Source organism: Cydia splendana, chromosome 1 (genome assembly GCF_910591565.1).
Source record: "Cydia splendana chromosome 1, ilCydSple1.2, whole genome shotgun sequence".
NCBI classification, from domain to species: Eukaryota; Metazoa; Arthropoda; class Insecta; order Lepidoptera; family Tortricidae; genus Cydia; species Cydia splendana.
In genome coordinates, this window is record NC_085960.1 from 20,710,970 (window position 1) to 20,730,814 (window position 19,845).

The 19,845-nt window shown below is 35.6% G+C and overlaps 1 protein-coding gene across 1 annotated transcript in view; it reads left to right on the plus strand.

Moving 5' to 3' along the window:
• LOC134791666 (ATP-binding cassette subfamily G member 4-like) overlaps window positions 1-19,845 on the plus strand; it is a 154,142-nt gene that overhangs the window by 123,296 nt on the left and 11,001 nt on the right. Inside the window, exons 7-9 of the mRNA XM_063762753.1 lie at window positions 2,754-2,907; window positions 7,293-7,461; window positions 7,925-8,025. Coding sequence (XP_063618823.1) covers window positions 2,754-2,907; window positions 7,293-7,461; window positions 7,925-8,025 — 424 coding nt within the window. The remainder of the gene's footprint in view (window positions 1-2,753; window positions 2,908-7,292; window positions 7,462-7,924; window positions 8,026-19,845) is intronic.

Here is a 19,845-nt window from a genome sequence, read left to right on the forward strand (position 1 = left end):
CTCGGAGAACCAGGGTTCTAATTTAGGTACCTACTCGCATTAATACGATAAATTACAACCTAATAGACCCAAAAGCCTTCTTTTCTATTATTCAATAAATGTTTAAAATAGATTTCATAATTTGTATTCAAATACATAATTTTATACGCAGGACTTCACAAGGTTAAATTACGAAAAAATTCCATTTATTTTCCTCACAATCGAACTGAAAAGCAGAGTATTTACCCACCCACAAGACTCTTAGAAACTTATTCAATAAATAGACGTGTATTATTACGGTTACAATAACGACAATTTCGTCAAAGGTAGCACTTATGTCAGTAGGCACTACAGTGAATTATGATTTAGTTAGCTAGTTAAAGTTAGGAGGAATAGGTAAGCACTTCAACAAGGAATAATCTCGTTAAAGACATGTCGGTATATGTATACCTAGCATTTATGCTGTGAACAGCATTTAGGCACAAGTGGGTATGTAGATAGCTTTTCTCTTGAGCTTTGCCCCAATTATTGAAATACGAATATAAACTAACGCTAAGCCTTAAAATTAAGGGCCAAACTTTTATCAATGCTTGTCTAACATTTGAAAGTTTCGCGTATTGAATACATTCTACATGAACAATAGGTACGTATTTTTCCATTAGTTCATTTTGAATCTTATTGCAATTTCCATAGGAGTTGTAATTCAATAACCGGTTAAAGTGAACGAACGATTTTTTATGCAGGTGGTAGCACGAGCGGGTTAACTTAACAATAGACAAAGAATTAGCCATCGGGGCCTATTACAAATCGACAGACTAAGATAACAAGTATATCGCGAATTAATTTGTTTACTTTCACTTCCGAAGTTTCGACACAGGTTTCACATTCTTCCTTTATTTATTTTTTGATATTAGCTGGGACATCAATTATACCTACACGACCATGACTAGTGAAACTGTGTTGAAATGTCGATGTCGGAACGGAAGGCCTATGTAGCCCCTTATGTAGCTACTGCTACTGCTTGCTGAAATCTTATAATTTGTGTGATTTCTTCAGACACGTTTCAGCGTGCATGACATGACGCGTAAAAAGGTTAACATTTTTAGTTTTGAAATGGATCGTGATTGCTTCAGGTAAGATATCTCAAGCCAGCAAACAAGCTTAATGCCATATAAAAATTTAAGGTTTTGCAATTTTTCATCCGAAAAATTGAGATGTGACTGTGGGTTTGTCATAGATACCAATATGTACAATTGTCAATGAATCGTTAAATAAACTCCTCAATCGTTTATAGGCTGCACTACCCCCTAACCACCTGGCGCATCATACGCTTGTTTGCTACAGTCCTGGATTTTTTTTAAATGAAAAAATCTGACAACATATTTTTATTTTATAAAGTCTCTAGGGTGTAGTTCGATGTCTGAGGCTTTATTATACGTATAAACTTAGGTAACTTTAAATAAGTTTAGCTAGCTAATCTAAATCTAACCATTAGATTTTAGGTGTGCCTTAGGGAAAATATTGAGTAAGTACATTTTCGATCAGCTACATAAAACGTGTTTTGACAAAAAAACATATACTTATATTTAATTCAATTCAATTCAATACATAGTACTTATAGCATTAAATTGATTGTTTTTGGGGTTAATATTACCTACACTTTTTTAATATGTTGCTAACATATTAGGTAGTACCTACCAATACTTTAATTAAGAGATGTTAACTTACATCGTAACAATTAAATTTAAATAATAATAAACAAACTTATGCTATGAATTCTCAAATAAAATAAAAATTATGTCCAAATAAACTGTGTATTCTCACAAGATTTTTTTAAACTTTCTAGAGTCTGTGTGAAAAGAGAAGAGTCGTGAAATGTATGGGGCCCAATGGCCCAATACATTCCACGATTCTTCTCTTTCTGAACAGACTCTTACAAGTGAACATAGAACATGCATACTGCTATAAAATTGCATAGGTATGTTAATACAAGTTCATTTGAATCCACAGAGGTTGGTCTGTGATTTAAATCATAAACATACTGGTACAACATAGGAACATTTCACAAATTCCCAAGCCAGTGTAACAGTCTACATGTAATCGAATTGTCTATCAATTGAACTCGACTCTCCATCAAATCGACTACAAGTGGTACAAGCGTCGCTTAAGCAGAGATGTTGAACGTACCTACTCTGTTTACAAATTCGTACATGAATTGTATCGTCGTTGGCTTAATTGGAACAAGCAGGAGTATTCGGTTAAACGTAGTTAATTATGACTTCGCTTTGTCTTTTAGCGCAGTATAGTATTCTAGAGGTATTTAACACGCGTGTGCGCTTCTTCTTCGGAAGAATTCAACAGGCCCATCACAGTGTGTGTGGAGAATTTTAAAGATGATGTTTCTGTATAGATATGATGGTCGCCCTTGTCTACGTATCTCGTGGATAACCCCGTTCATCATACGCCCGCTGGATCAACCGATAAAGTGATAACGTAGAACATGAACATGCACAAACCATTTTTTTTTTTAATTTCCCAATCAAATTATGGAGGTGGATTTATATAGATATATGTAGATCCCAATTTAACTTTTCCACTATTCATCACTATACTTTCAATTGAGTATAAATTGCATTTCTCTAAATGTAGGGCCTTGTGACCAGCTTTTGAAAATTAATTGCACGTTCGGAGAACGTTGCGGCATTTTCACGCATTAGAACGTTTACCTTCAGACATTTTACTTGCACTTTTAACATTTTGGTAATCCTTCACAGGCGGCCTGTTTTGCACTCCGATGAATCAATCCAACGGATATTCGTGGAGCACGTGGCCAAGGAGCTGGAGCAGAAGATGGAGTTCCCCACCACGTTCCTGATGCAGTTCTTCATCCTCACTAAGAGAATGTTTGTGCAGAACAAACGGAACGCAGTAGGTTCACACTTTTATCAGAATTCGTTTTAGATTAGTGATCGGTGATACAGGGCAATTAATAGATCACATTTCTCCTGTGAACATACCCAAACCAAAAAATAACGACCGTAAAATCAGGTAACTATTGTCCTTAAGTACAACTACGGTCCAGTTTTTAACGTTGATTCTTAATGAGCCTTTATGATTTGTACTGCTTTTTCTATATTTTATACCTCAACATAATTTGAAAAATACTTATATGACGGAGGCACGGGCAACGGCGGTGGGCGTAGTACCTCAATGAATTACTTCACAGCTAAATTAGTATGCTACCAGTGCATGAAATAAGCATTCGGACTCGTTAACCATACTAGCGCCTACTATAGGGACATTCTTACACAAATTGACTAAGCCCCACGGTAAGCTCAAGAAGGCTTGTGTTGTGGGTACTCAGACAACGATATACATAATATATAAATACTTAAATACATAGAGAAAACAACCATGACTCAGGAACAAATATCTGTATCATCATACAAATAAACGCCCTTACCAGGATTCGAACCCGGGACCATCGGCTTCATAGGCAGGGTCACTACCCACTAGGCCAACTATATTTCAGTACTAAATGATAAAAAGAACTAATTGCTATTCAGATGTATTTGGATTTAATTGAAAATAAAAGATCATAGGAAACGTTCAAATCTTTATTCACGTCAAGCTAGGCCGGCTCCAACCCTACACCTCTGACCTGAGAAGATTTATCCCAATATGGGACCGGCAACAAACTCAGCGGGACACATCTATTCAAAACAACACATTCTTTTTTATTTCACAAAAGTAAGCTTCTAATGAAACATAAGAATCAAAATAAGACTTGAAATAAAACACTTAGCTAAATGGTTAAAGATCGTTGGATTCTTTAAGCTTTCAGAATAATCCTTCAGGTATAAGCCTTCAGGAACGTGGCGAGTTAGGCACGAGGTATGGCTAACGATAACGTCCGATCTCTAGCGCGGTCCGATCAAGTCTGCCGGCGGAGCCTCATTGCTCCCGCCTCGAAGTCAAGTTGGCAAACCTGCTTGACCGGTCTACCAACATAACGATAAAACTGCTACCTTGTACCGAACTTCACCCAAGTTAAACAACTTGACGTTTCAAAGCCTTCTACCTGTCATTTTAGTTCAACAATACGCCAATAGACGGCGTTACTCTCTACGTTATGAATTTCGTTACAACTTCAGTAATACGTAGCCAAACATTGCTAATCGATTGTATAAAGGCATCTCAAACTATGAACTGTAACGCTGCAATACGTCCTTTTGGAGTCACGCTCCGACATATACATATTTTACTGGAACTTGAATTTGGACCATAGCACGGTGGTTCGGCTTGTATGGAGAAAGTGTCAAAAATCGATTTCTCCGAAAGTATCAAAGGTACCTTCAAAATAAAAATACCTTCGTGTTTGTTGTTTTAAGATCTAACATAAACACAGTAATTAGAAGTTTTACTCTGTATATTATGTCATAAAAAAAATCAAACTGATAACAAAAAAATATGCGGAATACACACAATTTTAAAGCCTTTTAAAAATACAATTTAAAAATATATTACAACGTATTCTTCAACAGTATAATAATACCAATATGTAATATTAATTATAATGTAAAAAATCTATATTTAAAATGCAATACCGGTCCCGGTACCAAGAATTTAATTTAATATAATCGGGAAAAACCGGGAATCCCGGTTCCGGCCATGCCCAGAACCGGGATTCCCGGTTTTTCCCGGTTCTCAAGGCATCATATGATTATTTTTAAGAAATTGTTTGTGTTAGCGTACAATCTTCATGATAGACTTATTTTCATATAAATAATAGCATAACTATTAATAAATGACTTATTTTATAAAAATAAAAATAAAACATTTTAATTGGCGTTCCAACCTATTTTACTAAATTAACCGGCACACTGCCTCCGCCTGGGCCGAGTCACACGGCCGTAGCGTAGTCGATGCACTCAGCACTATGACGGCACGGCATACAGAAATTAAAATTTCGACCCGAGAACGGATAGATTGCTAATAAATAACATAGTCCGTCTATGTAACCGGCATAAAAGTACTGAGCAATGTTTCAGATAAAATTGAAATAGATAAATTTGGTGAAATTTTACAATTTACCATTATCCGTAATATCGATTGGAAATATTGAAATGCCTACTTTACCAGGTTAGTTTGTCGGGTAATTTGGGTCCTGGTGGGGTGCTATTATGAAATAGCACCATTATTAAATGTTATTTAATGTCCCGAGTAAAAGTATTAAAACATTACTACTATTGAAATGGGAATAAATAGCCATAGGATGAGAACCGGGAAGTACCGGTACCTAGTCTTCAGTACCGGTTCTTTTGACACTATAAAGTTCCCGGGAATTCCCGGGAATTTGAGAACCGGGAATTCCCGGGAGTATGCCCTAATTAGAACTTATATATTTACAGAGTTACAAATATCGTACAAATTATGCAACACAAAATATTCCACGTCATGTCTCAGTCATCTTAAAAAACTAAATTAGACTAACTAATACTTAAAATTAACCTAAAATATATTTTAACCATCTAATTAACTAAGTACACATTGTGATAACGATTATTTTTTCTTCTTAGGTAGTTTCCTAAGGCCCATAATCATAAGGTTCAAATTTACTAGGAGACGATTTAAGAGATCCGTATTCGTCTTGGTGCGTGACATCTGACAACTGCTTATTTTTTTTTTTTGTGGACCCGGCAGCTTCTTCTGAGAGCTCTCCTATTGGTAACATCACGTGGTCAATCACTGTAGCTCTATGAATGAAGATTTTATGAACAGAAGCTGGCATATAGTACCATCCATATTCTTCTATAAGTTGCCGGGCCGTTTCTAACGCATAGTCATTATATTTCTCGGAATTTATTTCGTACCCGGAATTAATACACTTCAAAATTGTACCACCTCTATCAACAAGCTCTTATTATCTCAGCTGAAATAGCAGAATTTTCAAAAAAAAACCTGCGTGCCGTATTTCCATCATTGGATGTTCAATCGCCCTCAGCTAATCGTTTTTTCGTTTGCAATATTTTAGCATATGATGGTAACACTGGATTATTTTTGCTATTAATAATCTTTTGTATCAATTCATATTGATGCTTTGTTAATTTTGCCTCCATTAATAAGATAAAACCTCATCCACATTCACGTCACTCCGACGATACTGCACGGTTGAAATATCAACTAAAAGAAATGTGAAAGTTCAGCTAATCTTCTACGTTTGGTTCGGTTACTGTACGAGTCATAATCTTTTTTTGGTCGCCCTAATTTTGAAGAATCATCACACTTATTATCTAACACTAAAACACTTGCTGTTGACAAAGTCGTACCTATATGTAAGTCTACGGCTTCTACATTATTTAACCACTCATGATATTTAGCAATAACTTTATCCCTACTTCTAGTCTCTTTCTTCCAAAATGTTAATAAACTTCTACTTAAATTATTAAGGCGATTATGTAGACTGCTAACATTAATGTTTTTTGCCTCTTCAGGTGCTGCTGCACTAGGTAGTACCTCTTTGGAGAATATTGCGTGCCCTGTCCATATATGAATCATCGGTACCGCACCACAATTCAAATATGTGCATCCTCGAAAACGTGCAATGAAAAGTACCTGAAAAGAAACAAAAATCGTTAGAAAATATAGTTTAAGATTGGTAAAAACACAACCAAATTTCGTAGCGGGTGCTACGAAATTCGTAGAGGGCTTATAGCCTTCAAGGTCGCAGGGTTGCGCAAACAAAGTATAATGATCCCATAACTATGCTTTATGGGCAATACGATGCATATAGTATCATTACTGACATGTGACAATTTTGAAAGCTACCGTGAATACCTCTTAGTATGAAATAACATGGTAACATTAAGAGGTCATGTAGACCCCAAGCTAATCGATCTTATTAAATAAATAACATGCTATTAATAAAAAAAAATAATAATACATACTTACCTTTGTTTACAACTTCCATAATGATGCAGTTGATAAAAAATAAAGAATTTCGAAATATGTGCCGTAAACAAACTTTAACTTGACCGTGTCACTGCTAACGCTAATTACGCGTGGTCGATGTGCTCACTTCGAGGGTCCGAAAATTAGTGATCTACTTAAATAATTTAGAAACTATATATAGTCTCAGGTAGTATGGCTATTAGTTAATAATTTGCCATAGATAATCTTTACCCAAGTCACTATGGGTTTCCTAGACTTATGGCCTACTACGGAGCCACCATAGTTGTAAGTAGTGGACTAAAGTTACCTGATTTTACGGTATTTGGTTTGAACAGTTATCAAAAGGGTTTTTTTGTGTGCAGACAGGCCTCTGGATCCAGCTGCTTCACCATGTGCTGTCAGCCATGCTGGTGGGCTGCATATTCTTCCTCGTGGGCAACGACGGCGACTCACCCATCGTCAACTTCAAGTTCTGCCTCAGCTGCCTTGTATTCTTCATGTACACTTACATTATGATACCTGTACTTATATGTAAGTTCATTGGAAATACCTACTGAGCATATATTAGTTTGTATAAACACAGTCGTCGACAAGTTTTACAAGCTGCATAAAACCTACTACTACCTACTTAACGGCTATCCTTTTTGAGCAGTGTATACGAACATGCATTTAAAAACATTTTCGACAGATTATAACACAAACGTTTTTACACAAAAATAAATAGTTATTTTTGCAACAAGAGAGCAAAGTTTAATATTTATTCGAGTGCTTATTTTGATTCCCGTGCAAGTGAAAGATTCTATAATAGATTCACGAGCGTATTGAGTCACTTAAGACGATCTTGGGACGGGGAAATAATAAAGCTCCGTCTCTGCAATGTGCTCTCTCTGACGATCAGACAAGCTCCAAGCAAGTTAGCTTTCAAACGTTTGCTTACCTTATTTTAGGGCAGACCTATTAGAAGTAGAGGTGAAAAAATGGTTTAATTTTTCAGTCCCCACTGAAGTGCGCATGCTCCGGAGAGAGTACTTCAACCGCTGGTACAGCCTTAAGGCGTACTACGCGGCGCTTACATTCGCCTCCCTGCCTACCATGGTAAGTTACATTATGTACCTATGTATAATCCTAATACCTATGTATTGAACATTGAATGATAACTCGACCCTTTTTGAGGCATTTGTCCGCCCGCCCACCATTAGTAAAAATATGAGTGCGATACAGCGATCAACATATTATGGAAATAATCTTTAAAATATAAAAATAAAACAACTTCACAAAGTATGTAGTTTGAAATGCCACTTATATTATTTACAACCATAGTATAGTTATCTCATACCAATTATAAGTAGCCTAGTTATGAACGTAGGTACCTAACGAACATTAAAAACCAAAAAAAACGTCCAAGTGCGAGTAAGACTCGCCCACCCAGGGTTCCGTACAAATTATTATTATTATTTTCATTTTTTTTTACTTACTGTAAGTACTTCTAAGTAATTCAAGACGATATTACTTGGCAATGGTAGGGGAGCCCAAGAGGGGATTTTTATGTTTACTCGAGCGCGTCAGATTAAGATATGAATTATATCTTGCTACCCCGTGCAGTCTACCTTTACCCCTTTTAGCCATCTATGTTGAGCCCTTGGTTGGTGGGGGGTTCAACAAATTGTTAAGCAGATTGTGGATTTGGTCATATTAGTCCAAATTAACGCTATAATTGTGCTATTACTAAAACTGATAATTATTTGCACGCATTTCCCTAATCTGACGGTTACAATGTAAAAATTAGGCGTCACACTTGTGTTCGTCAGATTAAGAAAATGCCTACAAATAAGTGTCATATTAAGTTATAGAAAAAATATAGAATTATCGTGGACAAAAACGACCAAACCCACAAACTGCTTAACGATTCTTTAACCCCCCAACCAACCTCCCGAAATTAAAAAAAAAATGTAGACGCTTTCCGGCTTGCTGAAAAAAACTTTATATAACTTTTTTTCTTCTTATCTTCTAATATTTCGATTCCAATAGGTCTGTATGACGCACGAGTAAATCCCGATTTAGTACCGTGGGCTCCCCTACTACTATTACGGAAGTACCTACGCTATAAATTTTGATTCCCCTGAGAGTATCTTAATATACGTTTTTTGTGGCATAAACGGCCGTATCTTTTTTTACGTTAAATTTAGAAGTTTGATTTTTTCACCTGAGTTTTAATTTCAACTCGATGCCTCCACGCGTTCCCGAGATAAAGGGTCTTACCAGACACACGGACGGACAACAAAGTGAACCCTATAAGGGTTCCGTTTTTTCCTTTTGAGGTACGAAACCCAAAAAAAAACAAAAATAATACATACAACCGAATTGAAAACAGCCCTTTGAAATCCTGAAGTCAGTTATAAACTGGTTATAAAATAGTCGATCGCTATTCGCTAGTCGCTTTATCGTGTGCGGTCTAATAAATACCTAGGCACCAAAATAAGTAGCACATTGGCATCACCAACATACTGTAGTGAACAAAATAAACAGAACAGGGATAACTAAGTAAATAATGTTATTCCAATTGTTTACACTTATAGGTACACATGATGCTCGAAGCAATCAATTCATAAGATCCTACACATTAATTTGCGTTGGCTATAAAACGTGTGGCCATGCATTATTAACTCTCGAGATCGCTTCACTCCACTCCGATAAATCTGTTTTGGTGCCTATCCAAACAGATATATTGACAGGAAACGTGTTAAGTAATCGTGAAAACGATGGATAATAAATGATATTGTATATATACTTAGATTACATGCAATTTGACAGCAAAGCGACAACCTTAGAGAGCCAAAAGAAAACCCGATGCAAGAAAGTAGGTAGTAGAGCGGTAGCACAGGCTTTAGGTTAGTTTTCGTTCATGTCGTCTCGGATATGGGTGAATACGGTATCGATGCATTCAGTGTAATGCGCTGAAAATATGTTTCCAGTAACAAAATAGTATAAAATAGTATTTTTACCTGACTACATCAGAAGGAGGGTAATGTTTTTCGAGCGTGGGTATGTATATATGTCCATTTATTTGGCACGCCCTACAGCCTAAGCGGCTGGACAGTTTTTGACATATGAGGTGTGGTTGAATTCGTCAGAATTGTGGTAGTGACATACGCTATATAAATTTTGAAAATGGCGCCTGCTAATAAAAAAATGGAGGGGGGGGGATTGTTTTTTTTTTACTATAGCAATATGGGTACAAAATAAAAGCTAGTGAAAAGATCATTTCAAAAATATATGTACCTAAGCAGTCGGGTTTTTTGTTTGTTTTAAAAATAGTTGCAGTTTAATGTAACAAAAAATTATACTTTTTCAACTTGATGTACTTTTCTTATTTTTTGATATATCTGGTTAATTATTTTTTACATTATACAAAGAATATTCACAGTAATTTGGTATGTATTTTGTACTAATCCATTCAGCCATTTTCAATTTAGAGCAGTTGAAAGTCAACTGTGGATTGTGAAATTTATGAACGTTTTCTAATAATTTGCTAGACCAAGTATTGTAAATGTTACAGTATGTTATACAGGGTGTCCCAAACTTATGGGACATGAAGGGGAAGTACCTTAAATATCGTAGATAGTGTATTTTACTCAAAGAAGACTTTATGTTATTTTTAAAAGTTAGTAATTCTGCATTCATAGATTTTCTAAAAATTACTTGCTTCGTCTGGGAATCAAACCGACTTAAATGTCAAAAAAAAATCATCCTACTTTTATGATGCCAATCGAAAGAATAGCTGAATAATAATAACTCTGCTTAAGTAACATTGTATTTCAAAAGAAAGGAACAACGTGAAATTAATCACTTTAATCAAATTAAAAACATACATGAAACTGCCGTAGTCAATTAAGTGGGTATTTTTTTGTAAATTAATTAATTAAATGCTCAAAATGTGATCCCTCTTTTCTTACGCAAATCGCCAATCTTTTAATGAGTCCGCTGCCTGTTGATTTTCTTATCATTTTATGGTGAACACTCGATGTGATATGGCAAAATTCTGTTTGCAACTCGCCCACGTTCTCGTATCGCTTTTTGTATAGCATATCTTTCACGTATCCCCAAAAGAAGAAATCTAATGGTGTAAGGTCCGGGGATCTGGCCGGCCATCTAATCGGTCTATTTGTACCAATCCATGTAGGAAAACATTCATTTAGAAAATCTGCTGCTCTCCGACTCGACGACCGCGGCGGAGCAAGAAAACTTAATTTTCCAACAAGATGGAGCTACGGCTCATAATAGTCAAAGAAAGTGCATATTTTTACCACGTCATGCGTTATTGTCGCTAGTAAGTATACCCCCACTATTTAAATCTTCTCGAGGCAGAGGTGAAGGGTTGGAGCCGGTATAGCTTTATTTGACGTTCATAAGCGCATTGTAATATGCCTACTTGAATAAACTATTTTTTATCTTTATCACATACATATAACTTTTCTTCCATCAAATTTATTATGTTGGCATAAAAAATAACACATTTAGAGTTAGACCGAGGTAAGGCTGCAACGATTTGGATAGCACACGCAGTGTTATTTATGTGTCATAATTTCATAGAAGTTTGACGTTTAAAATAACACTTGCACTGTGTGTGATATCAAAATCGTTGCAGACTTATCTCGGTCCGACTCTACCCTTTTTAGTAGATATTCGTGTCGTGCTGCATTACATCTCCTTAATTAATATCGCAAATGATTTATATTTCCATAAACACCACAGTGTTGCAGGCAGGTAGACAATGGACAAGTTTAGTATTCTTTTCTGTGCCGATATCTCTTTCAGGTCATAAGTCATCAACTAATAGTTGAGAAGGGCACATCGCTCTCCTCGTCCATCAATAATATTATCATGGCATTCTTGGCTAAAGAGCCAATGTAGAGGATCACGGTAATGACCGGCAGCGAAACTGATTGATATTGGCGATATTGCGTTTTCGTGTTTGTGAACACTGTATATCCATCATTTAACGCGATCCTAAAATAACATCATACATTGATATTACTTTGGTTCTGTTGTACCTACAGTTTAAAATGTTGTATATTTATGTGCGTATTTATTTTGAAAATAACATAGTACCTATCTAATTGTTCGTTTGTTTGTGTTTTCTACTTTAGCTCGACTTTTATGATTGTGTGCAGCGTTTTGGTTAGTGAGATTTCTAGCAAAAATTTGCCCAAAAAAATTAACTAAGTCATTGCCAAAAAGGGTTTTTTTTAAACACACTTCTACCTACAGGGTTATTTTTGAGCCGTTATTAGTGGTGCGCTAGTTAGTTTTTGGGGTTCCATACCCAAAGGGTAAAAACGGGACCCTATTACTAAGACTCCACTGTCCGTCTGTCTGTATGTCACCAGGCTGTATCTCATGAACCGTGATAGCTAGACAGTTGTAATTTTCACAGATGATGTACGAATATTTCTGTTGCCGCGATAACAACAAATAAGTACTAAAAACAGAATAAAATAATTGAATAATTTTACGGTTTATACTCACTTGTTTTTAGTCACTTGTTTTATAGTCAATGTTAGTATGTCTCACAACAGTTTAAATTCGAGAATAAAATAAATATTTACGTGAGGCTCCCATACAATAAACGTGATTTTTTGCCGTGTTTTGTGTAATGGTACGGAACCCACCGTGTGCGAGTCTGACTCGCACTTAGCCGGTTTTTTTTTATTCAAAGACAAACTAGATTGGGCCTCAACTGCCATATCGTTCGATATCAAGTAACATGCGAGATTTGTATTACAACACAATACAAATATTCTTTATTGCTCACCAATATGAAAAAGAACATGATATAAAATTAAGCATAACTTAAACTATGGTAGACAACAGGCGGTCTTATCGCTATAAGCGGTAGAGACCGCTGGAAGAGTCCAGACAACCTTAGAGTAGTGGAAACACGGCAAAAAAAAACAAGTAATGTGAGTAGGTGATGCAGTGAGTGATACAAGTTGAGAAATAAAAATTCCGAATACACAATACACAAACATAAATAGCAAAAAATATAAACTACATACACTACCATACATAAATATCATATATACGAATACAAATAAAACACCACAATGCGGCCAACAATAATTAAAAGGGAATTAAGGCAAACAGGAACAGGGCAGAAAATAACCCAAGTAACACACAAGCAGGATAATAGAGTAAAATTATCATCTTATTCAAATTAAGATTGCATAAATTTTGTGTATAAGCGGTGGAAATTACTAAATTCGGAATAAAAAAAATATGTGGGCCTAGTGGGGCCTATATACCAATAAATGCTGAATAAATTCTGCATAGTATGGGTTTGCACATTAAAGCTGAATAATATATTTCTTACACAGTTAGTCAGACATTATTCAGCTTAAAGCATTTGTGGTTACTAAAAGCTGCATAATAGCAGCATTAGCAGCAATTAGCTGTATATATTCTGTGTTGTGAGATATTAAGCAGACAATATTAAGAAAAATGTGATAGTGGCTACTGAATGCTGAAAAGAAGCGTCGGTGGAGACTTTCAACTGTATAAAAGCGGTTGCAGTTTCTGTTTTAATGCTAGTTTTTGAATAAATGTGGACGCTATTACTGGAAGCTGTAATGAAATCCACCTCTTATTTGTTATTCAGTAGCTGCATATATGGGTTAATTATGGCTTTTATAGACATAACGTCTGAATAATAAATACTAAAACAACACTAATACTTAAGTTATAGCAATTTTAGTACACATGTACTATCGTTTCTTGCTAATAGCTGAAAAATGAACGCAATGAGAAGCGCTATTCAAACTACTGCTTAGTATCAATAAGTGCGCGGTAGAGAGGGTTCCGTAGCTTTATACACGGTCAACGGTGCTACTTGAGCCTGATTGCCTTGAGTTTGAGCTTGTTATTATTTTATTTTGAACGCATCTTGCATATTTATTCTTTAATCCAATCATTATTAAAAAAATCGAGGTTTAGTTTTCTTAACAATTCTTTTCGATTGGTTATTTTACGTAAACAATTACTAGCTACCATCGTAAACACTGTTAACTGACCATTTGCATACCTTACTGCAACGAGATAAGGTTTACCAATGGCCATTTAAGGTTGTTGCTAGTTGGCAAACAAGATGTCAAATGCTATAAGGTAAGGTATAAGGTATACTTGTAGACTGGACTGGGTATGTGAAAAATAAAATAATCACCCCCATTAAAATATAGCGAAATCGATTCTCCTGTCGATTTTGAACAGACTGTTTTTAGGTTTCAAGTGGTTCTACTCATACCCATCCCACACTATACTCGTACTCATACCTAAACAATACTGCCCATACCAAACTATACTTGTACTCATACCCGTGATACCCGCTACTAATATACCCGCACCTTCGCACCTATACCATATTCATATTCATACCATACTCGTAACCATACCATACTCATACTATATACATGTTCGTACTCACGTCGTACATCTTTGCGTGTACCTTTACCTACTACATATTTTATCATATAACTTAAATATTATATCGCGTTTATAATATTAGTAGGAAATAGGATTGAATATTGCCCGTGTTACATACCTATAATGTTTCTCATCAAACTAGTGAGGATCTATGTGGTTTTTACCATTTGTGTATAGAACCCTAATAGGCTTTAAGATTGAAAAAACAATTACTATTATACTGATGTTATTCAAAACTTGTTGTTCTAAAACCATTATTATCTAACATGTAGCTTAGTAACGCGAATAATGTGAATGTCTATTCAGAAATTTAGCACAATAATAGCTGTGGCAGCAGCTTATATTCAGCACAGTCGGACGCCATTACGGTTGCTCATATTCTAACCTCTACAATTAAATAGGAATTTAAAATAAACTGAAAAACGCATTTTTATTCATTTACAAAACTAGTTTCATCGTAGCGTAACTTGTTAAAGTACATTTTCTATCACTAAAACATCTAAACACCGCAAAAAAATTACAAGTTTAAAAGTGGAGTAGTAAAAATGTATCTATATATTATATTTACAGTAAAGTCGCATGCGCAATGAAATTGATGTTATGTAAACATCAAATCAATATATGGGTGATGTCCTCCTTATTTTGTATTCACTTCAGAAACTACACTTTGACACGAGTTCACAAATTAAAATGGAAGACAAATCATTGATTTAACACACAAATATCTGAATATATTTTCTGTAAAAATGCACTTTTGAACCAAAAGCTTCATAACGTGTGACTAACTGAGTCATTGTATACAAAGCTGGATAACTTTGGTTTAAAAGCGGTATAGAAGCATTTGACAGCCTCTATACAAGTGTTATTCAGCGATCCAATGTGTGGGCACACACTTATACAGCTATTACATTACTGTTATTCAGTTGTAAGCGGCGTGGGCACTGCCCACTTTGCGCCCAAACCTTCTGTATAACGTCTGTAATAGCGCTTATACAGACGATATACAGCTACCTTATTCAGCTTACAGTACGGCATGCTCTATTATTCAAACAATATTCAGCTACTTTTGAGTTACTTGGGAACATTACGGAAGTGATAAATAATTTATTTTATTGCACAAAACATAAAAATAATGTACAAATGGCGGACTTAATGCGTAATGGCATTCTCTACCAGTCAGCCATTGGGCCAAACAGAGACATATGTAAAAATGGTGCAAGGAAAACAGAGGAAGTTATTAGAACAATGGACAACAACTGACAATAATATTCTTATACTTGAATTTTAAAAATATGAAGTGATTTAGCATGCCTTAAGTTTGAAGGTAATGAGTTTCACAACCGAACTGCCTGGAATGTAAAATAAATGAATCGTTAAAAAATTTAGAAGAAGATGACGGGACTTAAAGAAGATAATTTTGGGAAGATCTGATTGACTGAACAAAGCTAAAGCGGTCTTTGAGATAGCGGGGAGTTGGAAGATTAAAAAGTATGCTATAAAGAAGAGAAAGAGTATGAAGGTTACGTCTACGCCGAATAGGAAGCCACTTGAGCTTCGAACGAAAGTTAGACACATGGTCGAATTTGCGCAGTCCAAATATAAAACGTACATATACCATATACATATGTTCTGAATACGCTCGTTTGTTGAGCTCCTCAGATAGATCAATATGGGAAACATCAGCGTAATCCAAGATTGTATCGAATGCAATTGAAATTTCATTACGAATAAAACGTCATCGCGACTGACATTAGCATATAGGTTAAATCAAATTGCTTTGTTTTTCAGAGCTGTTTGAAATTTGAATGTCATTATAAAATCGATTCCGATGTTATTATGACGCAATAATAACATTTGCACATGATAACTGATTTGTTTTAATTAAACAGTTTATCTTCATGCTGGTCGTAATTTGCGGTATTTGTACGTATCATAGAGGGTTTATGTGGTTGCCTATAGGTAGGTATAATTTTTATTATAATATAATATTCATGACAAAAAGATAGAAAAAATTCAATCAATGTTTTCTGTAAAAATACAATAATTTTCAATTGTTTGATTGAAAATACAGGGATAAGCACAGTTAACAATAATGGAGTTTGCGAGTCTTTCCATGTAGAAAATATTCATTAGAAATGTTTCGGTATATTGACAAACATTAAAAGAAGACTTGGCAAATGTAGGTCAAACTCGTATTAGACTGCTTTTTTTCAATCAGAGAAGTGAGAATAAAGAAAACTTTGTATTTATCTGACTACGAAGATGTTCTATAAATAAAATACCCTCGATGTTCCCAACGGTAAAGTAGAACTCGAGTCACGCGGAAGACGCTTAAGAAAAAGCTGTTTTTTTTATAAATGGAACCTTCTTTGTAAATTGTCGACTTTAAACACAATTCTAGTAAATACTTGCTCAGGGAAAACAAATTACGTGACCTGATTTAAAAAAGACATAAAATACACTTCTACACGTAGGTATATCTGCTTTTAATTTGCAGCGAGAAAACATAAACATGCAGAAAATAGCAGGAGACAAAAATACTTCATATTATATTATGAGCTGCGTGCGCATTGTGTAGCCTTGAGATCTATTAAAAACTGTCTTCTTTCAAACTTTTACGCTTGCCTCGAAATATACATCACTCGGTTATTGCAGTTTAAATTATGTCTAATATATCTTAATACAGACGCCATCAGATATACCTATATCAGAGCGCCGAGCGGCCAAGTTTCTCAATAATGTCTGAACATGCACACTAACCCCTAAAATTCCATCCCTAAAGGGTGAAAAAAGGGAATGATAGTTTTCATCTGATACAAGTTATATTTAAAAATTTAAATATTTTTCCTACCCATTTGAAAAATATTATTCCACCCCTTGTTAACCCCATTGGGGTAAATTTTCAAATGAGAGACTTCAAACTTCGTGATAAGGCGTTATATTGCTTCCTCTAAGTGGGTTGAAAGACTTCAGAGGAGATTGAATTATTGTATCGAGAATAAATATTTTTTTGAGTGAGATACTTAAAAATTCGTAGAAAGCCAATGTGAGAGATAAATGTTACGTGCTGTCAAATTATTAACCCAACTGCTATGTTTTGCAGCATTATGTTTAATTACCATCAACAGCGAATGATAAGTCCCGGGCAACAACTATACTTATAAATTAATATTAATTTTATTTCCTACGTAGCGTACCTTTAAATTTGGTAAGTAGGTATTATGATGGATTATGATTATTATGTAGGCTTGATGAATTTATAATAAGTATATCCCTAGATTTCACGGGCCTATAAATCCCGGTCTTTTGATAGGCTTGCGTGGGGATATAGATCCAACACGTAGAGGCCCTTTGGAGAGCTTTAATGTCATGTACGAGTAGAACGCCTGCTGGAACCCGTTCACAGGCGCAACAATAGACACCCATGAACCGGTCGCAGCAGGCATTGGGACTATTGTAGAAAAAGTGAACAGTATACCGGTCTATGGATTGATGTTTGAGTGGACAATGAGACTGGGCTATTGTAAAAGAGGTCCGGACACCTGCCATAACAATGTTAACACCGTCGTCGTCACCGTCATATTAGTAAATTATTATTAGTAGTAGTAAATACTAGTATGGATGACTACTTACGTACCTGTAGGTAGAAACATGTAAATTGTAGATTGTAGGTAGGTTCGCTACGTCCGGTAGAGCAAGTCCTGCAACAAAATAAACATTTGAAGCGAAAAGCCAGAGTACTCAGAGTAGCCACCTGTTTCAGTGATTACCAGGCTCAAAAGACAGATCTATTTAACTATTCGTAAAGGGAGACTAGCTTACCTACTTTATGAGGTACAAACTAAAGGAATAAAATGTTTGTTCTGTGTAAGTAATAACATATACTAATCTATGATGGATTGTGGTAGTGGCGCGCCCTACGCAGAGTTTCGCGTAATATTCACCTATTATTGTCAAAAATATGAGGTGCGTTTCGTGCGTTGGGGTACCTAACTCCGAAGAGCGAAAATTTCATAAATAGGAAATATTATATACTAAACTACAAAGTAACCCTTAGGTATGGCTTCTACAATCTACATCGCTGGCATCTTAGTAGGTAAGTCTGTGTTGCTTGGGTAGCTAATGTGTTTAGTAGTCTTTCATAATATTATTCCTATACCTATACAAATCACGCGAGGTCTTACATTAGGTAAGTCTGCATTAATACATAAATACATTTGTTTAGGTATATTTTTTTACGTTTTAAATTTATTTTGGCCCTAAATTATGTATAAAAACTAGTGATGTTGACTATTGATTTGGCCGACTAGCCGACTAGCCGACTAATCGGCGCTCGAATGGCCGATTAGTCGGCCGACTAGTCGGCCAGATCATTAATTTCGTATAATTTCAGGTGAAAACCAATAGTTTTGCTCCTTTGGTTGCGCTAATCATCATATTAGCTTGGCTAAAAGGTGTTCTCTACTGGTTCAAAGACCTACTCGTATCACAAGAATCCTCGTTCAATTTCTGTCTTTCTTTTATTTTGCGATCCTGCGCAAACCGTCAGTACAACTTGTAGGAGGTATTTCCAAGGTTCTATTTCCCGTACGTAGTCGCCAGTTAACAACCTATCCCCTGTGGTCAGCGTCTTTACGAGCAACGTGCCCTGTTTATAAGTCTCTAAATTTTGCAATAAAATTAACAGTTCCCCATGGCTCCACCATTTACAAAAAAAAAAACAAAAACGGAATAATAATAAAATCATTTAACTATAGAACTTGGCCATGAAATTACACGAGAATCAGTTGAGATCGACCTGTAGAGGAAAACACCAGCCCACCAACATACGATAACGACCAAACGGTCAATTATATTAACAAAAGTTTTCGTCTGCACCCTAAATAGGTATTTTGGTAAAAAACATATGGCAAATATTGACTGTTGATTTCTTTTTTTTCTGTTTTCTTTCACTAATAAAATGCCGACTAATCGGCCATTTTTGCCGACTAGTCGCCGACTAATCGCCGACTACAAATGTGGCCGGATAGTCGGCTTTCCCGACTAGTCGGCGACTAGTCGGTACATCCCTAATAAAAACGTATCTTTTAGACCCTTAATTAAGTGTAAAATATCTCTGTTATCGTCTATGCAAATTGTATGGTAATTGTAATTAGAATTCTGCGTTGATTTGTGAAACATTTGAACCCCGGGCCAAATTAGCTAAAGGGCTACTTAATGCTTTTACCGGCCGGATAAATATAAATACCGAGCCAAACGCTGAAATACAGTAAAAAATCCGAATTTTAACCATATAGGTAATCATTTGGTAGCTACCTATATCCTTCATCGTCAAGTTTGTTTAGTGTTTCGAATGCTAATAAGACCTATGGTTGGTATGGTTGATACCGTACGCTGAGTAGGCGTAGTTGACGTAGCATAAGAACAAGTTACAATACT